Source organism: Perca fluviatilis, chromosome 11, assembly GCF_010015445.1.
Source record: "Perca fluviatilis chromosome 11, GENO_Pfluv_1.0, whole genome shotgun sequence".
Classification (NCBI taxonomy): domain Eukaryota; kingdom Metazoa; phylum Chordata; class Actinopteri; order Perciformes; family Percidae; genus Perca; species Perca fluviatilis.
Genome location: NC_053122.1, coordinates 9,368,467 through 9,381,820, shown reverse-complemented (window position 1 = coordinate 9,381,820; position 13,354 = coordinate 9,368,467). Strand labels below are relative to the sequence as shown.

At 38.3% G+C, this 13,354-nt stretch overlaps 1 protein-coding gene across 1 annotated transcript in view; it reads right to left on the bottom strand.

Annotated features, from left to right (window-relative positions):
• The window catches only part of LOC120568395, a 66,928-nt gene that overhangs the window by 44,727 nt on the left and 8,847 nt on the right, over positions 1–13,354 (bottom strand). Inside the window, exons 4-7 of the mRNA XM_039815909.1 lie at positions 12,910–12,963; positions 12,124–12,762; positions 11,275–11,328; positions 8,370–10,610 (exon numbers count right to left, since the gene is read on the bottom strand). Of these exons, the coding sequence (XP_039671843.1) occupies positions 8,370–10,610; positions 11,275–11,328; positions 12,124–12,762; positions 12,910–12,963 (2,988 nt within the window). The remainder of the gene's footprint in view (positions 1–8,369; positions 10,611–11,274; positions 11,329–12,123; positions 12,763–12,909; positions 12,964–13,354) is intronic.

The window sequence follows — 13,354 nt, the reverse complement described above, 5'->3', positions numbered from 1 at the left end:
GGACAGCATTGTTAGGTAAAGTGGGACATCATTTTATGCTTTATTAATGCTATAAACTATATTATAATCAACCATTATCAGCATACCTATAAGTCACCCCCCACACCTGATTCCTGCCGCAGCACTCCCACCCCCATCCACCCCCTTCTACCTAGCAGCATATAACCTATATAGTCAGACACATTGCCTAAATCTAGATTGTCTTACATAGCCTACATAGGCCGGGCCACTGTTTGGGATTAACAAAGCTATTAGTGAGGTGCCATATCATGGGATCCCTCGCTGAATAACTGTTTTAACCTTTGCAAAACTACGTATTAGCCAGCAGATCATGGCACTAGGAGAGTCTGGGCATAGGCAGATTGAGGCGGAGAAAGTAAATAAAAGAGGAAAGAAGAAAGATGGACAAAGTCCGGGAGCAAGGAGAGGAATGTGAGATGATATTTTATTATATTGTTCAAACTGAAATGGCCTAATACAGCCAAAACAATTGTTCTCCTCTTTCTACATTGAATTGCATGGTTGTATCTTGTTTAACAAAATGTTTTGCATTTACAAAGTAGGCCTAGCAAAGAAGCCGTTCTTTTAATCTAAGAATGTCCCACTTTACCAAACAAGCAGTCCCACTTAACCTGAGCATGCTGCCCAAGTGAGAGAGGGAATCATGGTATGTTTGAACGTGTGTAGCTTCTAAAAAAGGTTGAATTTCCATTTCATTCCAACATAAAATTCTTAAAATGTCCTAAAACGATTTTAAATTAAGGTCTTGATATAGGCTTAATTAAGGTCTTGATATAAACTATATAAAATAGCCTATTATCTGTGATGTAGCAGAAAAACAAAGACACATCCTTATTTATGTGAAAAAAATGCTCCAATATTGCTGAGTGTCTCACATGTAATGTAGGCCTGCTGTAAAGAAAAAAAAAAAAAAAAAGAATCAGCAATAATGACTTCCTTATCTCTTATTTGAAATCTCGACAGTTCAATTCGGCCTAAATGTTGAAATAAACATTTGGTTACATTTAGTAAATCTCCTCATTTCAGTGAAATGTTAGGGATCAAACACCGACTGAAACCATATAAGGATCTCAGGGTTCAGGTCAAAACTCAGAAACTCTTCCGTTTTCTTGAAGACTGTTGGACGGGTGTTAAAACACAAAGCCGGTTAACTTGGCAGGTCACAAATAAAGTGTTAATACAGTACCTACAGTGTTCCCACATAGATCAATTATTAATCTATTGACCATCCACATTACCGATATAGGCTACTTTTACTTTAATTAGGGACTTAGTTATATTTTCTTTATCTAGTTTTAGTCGAGTTCACTTACCAGGCTAACGGGATTCTTGCTGAGACACAAAAACCGGTGAAATTGAAACTGAAAAAAAGGTCAGGAGGGAAGTTAAAATGAAGTCCCCAAGTAGACAAAAATGTTCTTAAGGCTATAAATAGTGGAGGTGTAATTGTTTAGTTTAGGGACAATCTGTTTGATTCTGTTCTCTTCTCATTAATAAAACAAAAACAGTTGTTGTTGTTGTTGTAGCCTATTACCTTTGCAAATGTAACTTCTGATATCTGTTTTTATTAGGCTCTATGTTAATATACTGTGATATTTGTAATTAAAAAATATATTAATATTTTAAATAGTTAAAAGACAATAAGAAAATGCTCAATATCATTGAAAATATTTCAATATTCCTCTTAAGTAATAGTAATAGTAGTAGTAAAATGTACAGAGTGGCTGTATGCATGTAGGTCTATAGAAAAAAAATAGAAAATGAAATGGAAAAACAGTAAATTATTAAGAGAATTAAATTCCAATAAATCTGCAGAAACTAGTCTCGCTTTGCCAGACCCTCCTCCAAAGAGCGCTGGAAGTATGGCTGGAGGAGACAACGGAGCAATCAGACCATCAGTTCAGTAGTAAATGTTAGAGCTCCACCTGCTGGACAAAACTATCACAAAGGCTGTCAAACAAGACCAGACTTGGTCGTTGGCTTCGGGGGGGAATCAGGTTTGAAAGAGGGGAAAGAAATGATTGCTGTTGCCGCTGCCAGTCTTATCAGTCAGCACCATCCTAAACCGTCCGTTCGAGATATTTATTCCGATCTCACTCCTCTGTTACAGCCAGAGGTTAAATTGGGCAGGAAATAAAGTGTTTAATTTGATAAAAAGAATTCTGGGGGAGGACCCCCAGACCCCCACATCATAAGTCAGCACACAAATCTGGAAGCAAAACCTTGGCCTTTGGGTTGCCAGGCCAGTTATGATTAGACCAAATGTTGGTGCCATCTAACAAACTGGAAGTTAAAATGAACATACACTGGCTATTAACAAGCTGGGCAAGCCAATCACTGTTAAAAAGGCTATAATAGTGGTTTCTGATTCTCTTAAATCAACATAATTTTCTTATTTAAAAAGATGTTTACATATTTGCCAACCAATATTTTCAAACATGTTCAATTTCATAGGAACACTTTTGCTTCCATATATCTTTTTTTTTACTATTATTTTTTATAATTTTAATAAATAATATACATTATTATAAAATAAAAATACTTATTTTTTTCTCAAACATAGAAAAAAGTGTTGTATAAATAGTTTTTCACATTGGCCCATTTGCTGCCATGCCCATTACCCATTTCATTTTTATTCTTACCAACTACACATTTTCTCCATTCTTATTTTTTTTCATAAGCCAGCTACTTACCTCGCTTTCAGTTTTCCCCCACTCTCTCTTCTCTTCGTGGCCTCCATTCTCATTTTCCAAGGGTGAAATCCGTTGCCTGCCTGTTAACATTAGCCTATAAAAGGTAAGAAATAATAATAAAGTAAGTGAATTGTAAAGTATTTCTCTTTGTTTGAACTAATCAACCCTACCTTACACATTAATACTGGAAAAAGAGCCCCTTTGGTGTAAAAACACATTAAGTCATTTTACGGCGCGATTTTGAATGACGACCATTCCCCGTAAATAAGGGCTCCCGCTCCCTACAAAAGCCAATTTAACCACTGGTTACAGCCTATCCTGCAATTCAACTTTAAGTCTTGTATTGTTCTCCTGCATAATACCTTTTTTATCTGAGACATTGTGAACATGTCCTTTATAAAGCATCTGTATTTTTTATTTTTAACCTTTCATCTATTCCACAGCATCCAACAGCTATGGGATCTGCTGCTGGTCCTGTTGAGAACAACAACATATCTTTGGGGTCAAGCCGAATATTCGGGTCTATTCATGTCTATCTATTGATTCACTCATCTACCAAAAGCCATTTGAATATTTTCAAATCCTCACGGCAAATATTGATATAGCCTATAGATTGAAGCATGTAGCCTAGTCTTTTTCAAACCAGTCAACTGCAGTAGACTCCGGTCCAGACGGTGGCGCTGATGCGCTTGAATCCTGTCTGTAAACCGCAGAAGCAGTGTAGGCCTACTTTCGGAAATGTAAGGAGTGGGACCATTGACATATATAAAAGAGTGGGACCCTTATATACTGTCTATGAGTGGGACGTCCGTCTTTGGTCTTTGACGTTTGTAAAGCCGTGTGTGTAGATCAGACATGTCGGGCTGCAGGCTGATGAGAGCCATCAGAGTCAGTGAGTTTGGAGCTGTGTCAGTGCTCAGAGCAACAGTTTTTCCAATTCTCCAATAGTCACTCTGAGGTTCTGCTGTTAACACATGGTAGGCTATATCTATATCTATACCGCCCTAAGTTTTCATAACTTAGGGTGGGATCAATAATTGACCAATGGCTACAAGCCAACTGGCCTTCTTTTCAACATCTTGGGGGCCCCATTGATAACACTTTCCAGATGTTTCCAGAGAGGTGTCCTCTGAAAGTGGGGTAAAGTTCATCATGCATATAGATAGTTCAGATATAACTTAAATACAAGATATAGAATGTGCAGATAATAATACACTTCAGTGGCAGTAAAGCTGCTACGCTTTAAAATCACAGTGGTATTTTGAAGTTGATTGGACAATATTCCCAAAACTGTACATACTGTATATCTGTCTATATGGTTACTGAATATCCAGTTTTTCACTGCATATATCTATATTATTCTTACTACTATTATGTTACTGCTACTACATTGCACATATCTATGTTGTTCATACATTGTTCATATTACATAGCCATATTTATTCTGCTCTTATAAGGTGACTGCTAATACACTGCACATATTTATATTTAATTTATATTACTCTAAACCACCTTCTGTAAATCAACTGTATACTACTGTCTACACTGCACTATATTTATTGTCCTGTCTAAGTATGCACCACCTGTCTATACTTTGTATATCACATTGCACTTTTCTGCTTTTTTTGCACTTCTGGTTGGACGCAAACTGCATTTCGTTGTCTTTGTACTTGTACTCTGCACAATGACAATAAAATTTAATCTAATCTAATCTAACAATATTCCCAAAACCTGTCACTTGTCTTTATGCAAACACACGCCTAACTTTACAGCTATTTAGCATTTTTCCTGGTCACATTGAATAGGCTGCATCAGACAGTTGCTTAGGGTGAATAGCCCACGACATTGCCAACCATTGCCAATAAAGCCAACCGAGTGCATGTTATGAATATGAAAAAGCAATAAATACAAGATATAATTTGGATTAAAACATTGAGCTACTATGCAATTGAACTGGTGAAACATAAGAACATACTGTATGTCTGTTGTTATGTCATTTAATCTCTCATATCCCCATAAAAACGTTTGCATATAAATGTATCTGTCTAAAATGTCGGCTATTAGATGTGGTCTCAACTGTTTTGTATGACTTACAGCTCGTCCATGTCTCCTGTCTCTGTGCTGTAGGTGTTGATTCGTGTCCATGCCTGTGGAGTGAACCCTGTGGAAACTTACATCCGGGCCGGGACCTACGCCCGTAAGCCCCCCCTGCCATACACACCGGGCACAGATATATATATATATATATATCATTATTATTATTATTATTATTATTATTAGAGCCATTTAATACAGAATGTAATAATCATTTTTAAATAATGTGAAAAACTAAAATAAAAACTATTTTAAGATAAAGCCTTAAACAATCATTCATTTCTATGAGTTTTGGGGCTAACTAAATACCACTCGTCATATTAGTGTGCACATGGACCCTAATGGGAGTCACTGTCCAAAGGCAATACCATCAGCTACAGTCAGTAAACCTATCAATCAAACAACCAGTCCCTTCCAGAGTACCTGTGCTTGGAGTATGAGCCTTGCTGAGTGTGTGAGAGCAGCTCAGCTGTCTGAGTTGAGGTGTCCTTGACCTGAAGACGAGGCTGAGCTCTGGTACCAGACAGCGGCATTTCTGAGTCCACTCAACACTCTCTGCAGCACATATCGGCTTTTTGTTGCCATCTTCTATATCGAGCTGTCCAGTCCTTGCTGTTTGGATGAAGCACATGGGAGTTACTCTATAAGAAAGACTGTTATAAAGAGGCTCTTGACGAAATGATAACATTCAACAAGAGTGCTAACACGAGAATAAAAAGCTTACAGCACCTGGTATCCAGGCGGTGTCCCATCCAGGATCTGACCCGGCCCGGCCCTGCATGGCCTCCGAGATCGGAAGAGATCAGGAGTGTTCAAGGTAGCCGTAAGCAATTCCAGCAGATAAACACAAACTATTAGTTGGTAAAACCTAAGGGTTTTTGAAACTGTTGAGAATGCAGTTTGGGGTTGGGGAGTGGAACTAAACAGATGAATATTTGGCTGAAAAAAGTCTTTACCAACCACCTGAGAATTATGGCCAATGAAGCAATGTTGAATGTTTCCATTTTTCTTAATAAAGATTAAGAATGCTATTTAATGCATGCATTTGTACATTCATGTGGATTTTTTATTTAGTATCTTTTCTTTTATTGTCCATATTATTCATGTGGATTTGTTATTTTATCATCCTGTTTATGATGTATGTGTATGTTGTGTGTGATGTCTTTACGTTACTGGGATCTTGAATTTCCCCTTGGGGATCAATAAAGTATCTATCTATCTATCTATCTATCTATCTATCTATATCTATCTGTCTATCTATCTATCTATCTATCTATCTATCTATCTATTTAGTTTTCCATGGCACAAAAACAAGGGAAGTATCAAAAGGTGGATTATGTTACACCCCTACTTTTTATCATGTACAAACCTTGGATTTTATTTATGAATGAAGACCTGTTGGTGCTCTACAATTTATTAGGTAATGCTGGACCTACATCTTCATAAAAAAATGAAGTATTGTGAAGTCTGTATTCATCCAGCAGGTAATATGCTTCATTTGAGTAGCCCAGTGGGAATACATAAAGTTACTACAATGTGTTCATTTAAAATTTGGTCTTTTGTTATTTATTTATGACCGAATAAATGTGTAGGTTCATTAAGGTTTATTTGGGTCATCTGTAGTATTTAGAAAAGTTACATGGAAATGCCTTCATTTTGATAAATGAACAATATGTATGCTAAGTAGCTGAATGTCTTAGCACTTTGTGAAATCTACATGACAGCTGGGCACACTCCATCTGCTGAGGAAGATAATGTGCTTTGATTCAGATTATTTTTCCAGCTGTTGTTTTAAACATCAAGAATGAACGTTCAATCTCAGCTATGTGACTGTGTGTGTTTCTGGGAGGTGTCAGTCAGGACACGGGAGTCAGGTATTCCATTTAATATATTTATATATCAGGAAGGTGGGACACATGCTTAAGCTTTACAGTAATAAGATGTGTGTGTGTGTGTGTGTGTGTGTGTGTGTGTGTGTGTGTGTGTGTGTGTGTGTGTGTGTAAATACATTTGTAAAGTATGTTACATTGCAAATAAACAATATTGTACAAAAATTATTAGGATGCAGTGTAAAAAAATGTATACTGTGCAAGGAAAATAATGATCTTGACATATTATGATGACATAATGATTTTAAAATAAGTATAAAAATGATGAGTATGAGAAGTCAGATACTGTATATATGATGTACTTTCAACCTGCAGTGACAAACAGTAGTCAGGCTGTAGCTCAATGAACCCTTCACAGCAATGTCTGTCTGAATGACACCTATCAGTTAGGCTGGGTACCGATTTACTTTTTAGGCACAGACTGAATTGCCTCTAAAGAATCGGGTATCGAAAAATATCTCGTCATTCAATACCCAATTTCAATACCTAAGGAGTAAATCGCATCAGCGTCAGTGAGCCAATAAGCATGCAGCATGCTTCTACCAAGATCTAATAATGTTTGTGATTGGCTGTCTAATGTTACATGTTGTAGAGACACGCAGGAAAAACTCTACAATACGCACAGAGATAGGGCTCACATAGTAAAAGCTGGAAAATAAATTAAAAGAATTGTGCCATAATGTGTAATGTTGTGATTTTTTTTTTTTTTTTAAATAAAATTGGTATTGAAAAAAGTATTGTTTAGGAACCGGCATTGAAGTCACGATATATCCGATTGGTATTGAATATTTTTGAACGATACCCAGCCCTACTTATCAGTCAGTCTGACACACAGACAGAAAGAAACATCCAGGCTCCATGGTCCAGCAAAAAAAGTAAAAAGTAAAACTAAAATATGGGGCAGGAAGTAAAAATTTAAGGTTTAAAAAAAAAAAAAAAAACAGTTGGAAATAAAAAAAAATTACTGGAAAGAAATAACAGGGAAGACAGGTACAAGGGCTGAAAGTGATTAGGAGGAGAAGAGAGAGTAGAAAAAAAACCAGCAAAAAAAAAGGAAGGCAAAAAAAAGGAAATTTATATGTGGATGTATTTTTGTTTATTCTTATAGTTGATTAAGTAATATGGGGAAAAGCAAAGTATTATTTAAACTGATAGTGTTAAACAGCTCAAATGTCTGCAGTTAAAAGATTTTACAATGTTCCACCTGCTAACACCATAATGATCAAGAGTCAGTGGGGAGGTCAAAGGATGATACATTTACTTTGGTATTCTTCTTTCAACTTTTCAATTTCCTCTTCATGTTGTTTCTTCAAGTTCTCTGTTTCTTTTTTCAGTGTTTCTTCTTTGTAACTTGAGAGTTCTTTTAACAGATTGTACTGTTGACCATGGCTCTCTGCTGACTCTTGTATTTGTCTCTCGTGCCTTCGCTTCATGTGCTGTATTTCCTCCATGTGCTTCTCGACCAACGCTGTGAAGTCCTTAAAGTATTTCTGTCTGAACTCATTGAACTCTTCAGCCTGTTTTCTGGCCTCCTCTTCATATTTCTTCTTCATGTCCTTCAGTTGTTTCTTATAGTTTTCCTCCAATTCTTTTCTCTCCTTTTCCTCCTGTTCTCTTCTATTTCGATCTTCTTCTTTTCTTTTCTTTTCATTTTTTTCTCTTTCCTGCTGATATTCTTCTTGGAGTTTTTTAAGTCTTGTTTGCTCCTCATGTCGTTTCTGTTCATTTTCTTGATTTCGTTTGTCCCACCATTCCTCTCTTTCCTTTTCCCAGTCCTCTCGTTTCCTTCTCATCTCTTCTTTACTCTGCTCCAACTTTTCTTCTGATTCTGACTTAAGAGCTGCAAGTTTTTGCTCCCACTCCTGTCGTTGAAGTTCTTCCTGCCTTCTCTTCTTCCTGTCTTCTTCTTCTCTCATTTTCTGTTCTTTCTTTCTCTCCTTGCGCTCCTTGTTGATGTTTTCCTCCATTTTTTCAAGTTGTTTGGCTCTCTTATGTTCAATATCTGCTTTCTCTTGTTCCATTCTTCTCTTCACTGCTTCCATTTCCTCCTCATGTTTTCTTTGAAGCTCCTCCCTCTGTCTCTGCATTTCTTCTTCTTTCTCCTTCAGGATCTTCTCCACTTCCTTCTGTATGGCTTCCTCGGCCTCTTGGAACATCTCTGAGGTGTAGCAGTTGCCTCCATTTTCCTTCAGCATTTTGTTGGATTTCTTCAGCAGCTCTCTGACTTGTGTGTTATCATTCGTAACCTTATTATTGAAGACCTGGTATCTTCCTCCACAGTCACGTACCAGTTTTTTCAAAAAGTCACAGTATTCTATGTAACTCTCAATTGACTGACTGAGATCATCTCCTTTGGTGAATATAATAATAATGAAGTCTCCTGACTTCTTACCAAAATATTTCTTGATCAGTTCCACAGAGTCCTTTTCCTCCTGTGTAAAGCGACCAATCTGCAGCACCAGTAAGAAGACATGAGGTCCAGGAGACAACATGCTGATGCAGTTCAGAAGCTCCAGTTTAACGTCATCATTGGACAGAGTCGTGTCAAACAAGCCGGGAGTGTCGACCACAGCAACAGGCTGTCCATCAATCTCTCCTGTTGCTTTCTCACAAAACTTAGTGACAGATATTGGGCAGCATATAGATGCAAAATGTTCTTTGCCCAGAATAGTGTTTCCAGTTGCACTCTTCCCATTGCCAGTCTTCCCAATCAGCACCATCCTGAGACACTCTCTGCTCTGATGTTTATCATCATCTTCCACCTCACTCTTCTTTTTAACTTCCTGCAGTTCAGCTGTAAGTCTAGCAACCTTCTTCATCTGAGCCTTGGTGAACATGTCCTTTGTGAAGAATCTGGACTCAGCGACTCTCATCTTTTCCACACCATCCAACAGCTCTGGGATCTGCTGCTTGTCGTTGATATTGAGAACATATCTTCCTCTACAGCTCTCAGAGAGCTCCTGGATGTCCTTGTTACCCTTTAGAAAGTTAACAACAGCTGGATCTGTAGGATCTGACTCCACTGTGAACAGGATCATAGTGAAGTCATTGACTGCAGAGCTGAATGTGTTCTGGATGGTCTCTAACTCTCCCTTGTCTTCATCAGTGAGGGGACCCACAGGTAGGACCAGGATGAAGGCATGAACTCCCTCAGGATCACAGAGGGAGATAGACCTGAAGGATTCCTCCATCACTGCCTCCTGAGGTTCTCCATACAAGGCAGGCAGCTCCACCAGGGAAACCCAACGTCCACACACCTCTCCCTGATGTTTAACACACTCTGATGAAATGGACACTAACTCTGTCTGACCTAAAATGGCGTAGACTGCTGAAGTCTTCCCTGCTCCTCTCCTCCCACAGAGAACCAGGTTCAAAGCCGGTTTGATGTGTTCAGACACAGGCGGTGGGGTTTTGTTGTTTTTATTTGCTGTTTCTTCAATCTTCTTCATTAATGATCTATGGTTATTTTCAGACATGATGTAGTATCTTCCTCCACAGTCTTTAAGGAGTCCATTAACAGGGACTGTCATTTCTTTCCACGGATGTGTCACAAGGATCATTGAGTACTCAAAGGCATCTTGACCAAACAAACTCAGGATGGACTTCAGTGTTTGTCTGTTCTTCTCTGTGAATTCAGAAGGCTTCACTAACAGCAGCAGAACATTTGGTCCAGGAGGACAAAGAGTCACACAGTTTTTCACCTCTCTTCTCAAGTTCTCCTCAGACAGACTGAACATGTCTGGAGTTTTCACGACCGTTAATGATTTTCCTCTCCACTCTCCACAGGTTGCCACACATTGCCTGGTTGAGAAAGTTCTTTGGTTATGAAAAAATTGGTTACCAATGATGAAGTTACCAATTTTTGTCTGTTTGTCCACGCTTTTTCCCAGCAGCACAATCCTAAATGCAGATGCTGTAATAAAGCAGAGAGAAAGATGAGATGACATAAACTCACTAAGAGGCTGTAATCACTACATCAGAGGTGGAAAGTAACCAAATGTTGTGTGGACTAGCCAGACCTTACTCCCCAGCACTGTGGAGATAGGTCTGGCAATGCAAGACTAGTTGAAGTAAACAGCACTTGTTGATCCTTTCTGCTTTCTTCTATTCACCAGCTAACACTCTAATATTATTCACAGTTAACCTGAGTTTAAAGATGCATTTAAAATACCAACTCAATCACCTACATTATATGCATATACATCTGTTTTACATAATAAATTATATTAGTACAGGAAATAGTGTTTTGTCCATACAGAGCAGTGTATGTGGAGGTTGAGGTGGTCAATGGGAATGTATGTGTTAGCCACGAATGACTTCTATTTATGTTCAATATAAACATTTAAATATTTTTGGAAAAAAAGCAGCATCACATTTCCCCTAACATGTTTTTATCAACTGCAAAGTGGCAAAATATAGGAAATACTGACATGAAATTATTTAAGAAATCGTTTTTATTTTATTTTATTGCTTTTCAATGTGAATATTTGTGGGATGTGTTTGGGTTTATCATGTAAAATGATGATCCAAAAACTTATCTTCAAATACATGATTAGCGTTGTGATACATTTACTTACTGTGAGTTACAGGGTTTTCCTCTGAGAGTTGTCCAGGGATTTTTGCTGTAATCCCTGTAAAAAGATGACATCATTAATATGCATCTTAATGTTGTTAAATAAAGGAGCAGTGTGTAGGATTTAGTGGCATCTAGCGGTGACGTTGCAGATTGCCACCAACTGAAAACCCTTCCCGTCCTCTCACCCCTGGTATGACATACTGTCATTATTCTTATTTCCCACACTGTCTGACACATTGAAAACCTACCAGAACCCAACATGAACAAATAGAGACCCAATCCAAAAGTGACCCGAGGACAGTCACACCCTGTCTGGACCAAATCCTGAATGTGGTGGAATTGAACAGACCTACACAATTCCAATCAGGTGTTGTGTCAAAGACTGTTCCCCCGTTGATATGCGTTTCCCTACCTAAACCTGAACAAAACCTTATTCCTAACCCTAACCGCAGAAGGGGGTGCTACGCATTTTAATAGTAAAGGAAACACATTCTCCTCCCTTTCCAAGCAGGTAGAGAACCTACGGTGGCCTTCAGGTATCATTAAAACCTCTCTGGAGCCAGTGTTTGGTTTGTCCATTCTGGGCTACTGTAGAAACATGGCGGTGCAACATGGCGGGCTCTGTGGAAGAGATCCACTCCCTATGTAGAGATGAAGGGCTCATTCTAAGCTTCTAAATGAAAACATAACAAATCTAGGTTGCAGCTGATTATAAACTAATAAAACATAGTTATGAATATTATATTCCATTTCTGCCAATAGATCCTCCTAAATTCTACACACTACTCCTTAAATCAAGGAGGATTTGTGTGAACAAAGTCTTCCTTGTCAAAAATGTGTCTGCACTTACCAGTAGCTTTAACAGCATTTGCGATAGGAGTGTGTGTTTCCTTCTGTTTTGGGCTTTGATGATCCTCTGGTAAAGTAGATGTTGCATCCTCAAATGGTTCATAGGTCACGTGCTTTCCGTTGTTCTCCTTTGCAGTTTGACCCAAACGTGTTAACAGCTCTGAGTGATCAAGGTTCTTCTTCTTCAAGTATCTGTACCTACATTTTCTGATCAGGTCTTTTAATGGAGGCTGTTCCATGTATGTTTCCATGGAAGCTGAACTCTCCTCTCTGGGTGGTGAGATCAGCACCAATGAATGATCAAATGATTGATCACTGAAGAGTTTAAGGACTCTGTAGAGTCTCAGTTTGTGTTCTTCAGTGAAGCCTTCAGGCTGTAGAACCAGCAGGAACACATGAGGTCCAGGAGCAGAGTATTTCACACACTTTTCTACATGTTCTGTCAGTTCATGTTGAGAGATGTTGGGGCGCAGCAGATCTGGAGTGTTGACGACAACAATGTTTTTCTTCTGCAACGGTACACTGATTCTCATACAACATTCAGGTGCTTCGTTGAACACAGTCTCTCCCAGTATCAAGTTCCCCACTGAATTCCTCTCAGACCAGCTGTTCCCCAGCAGAACAACCCTCAGCTCAGACACTGTGAAAAACCCAAATAATTAGAAAGGGCAACTAAACACAGACTTGCATGTATTCATTTTAGATATACTATTACTATATACAGGATTAAATATTTTAAACGCAGATATTCTTAAATAGCAGAACACCATAGTTCAGTTTGACTCACTGTGAGGTGGCAGAAAGTCATAGCTGCTACTGCGCTTCAGAGGATGCAGATCATCTGTGATTGGAAGGACACAACATGTGTTTACTTATTTATGTAATCAAATGTAATCTTAAGTTGACCTGATGCCGGGCTGTATGTTCACTTTGTATGTTTTTTCAGAGTAAGCGAAGACACAAGTTACAAAATCTTTTTTCGATCATGAAGCCCAAAGTTATAAATGGTTATATTCTCACTATTCTGCATTATTATAAACTATAATAATTCAGTTATGAGTCGCATCTCTCGCCAGGTCCATTTTTCTTTTGTCTGAGGCCATCAATGAGAGCTAGCTAGCCTCCTCCTAACGAGACCTCTGAAATTCACAAAAATGCTTTAAAATTGAAATCGGACAAGTGTTAGCTAAGCTTTGTAAGACCTTGGGGAACCTGTAATATTCATGCCGTGA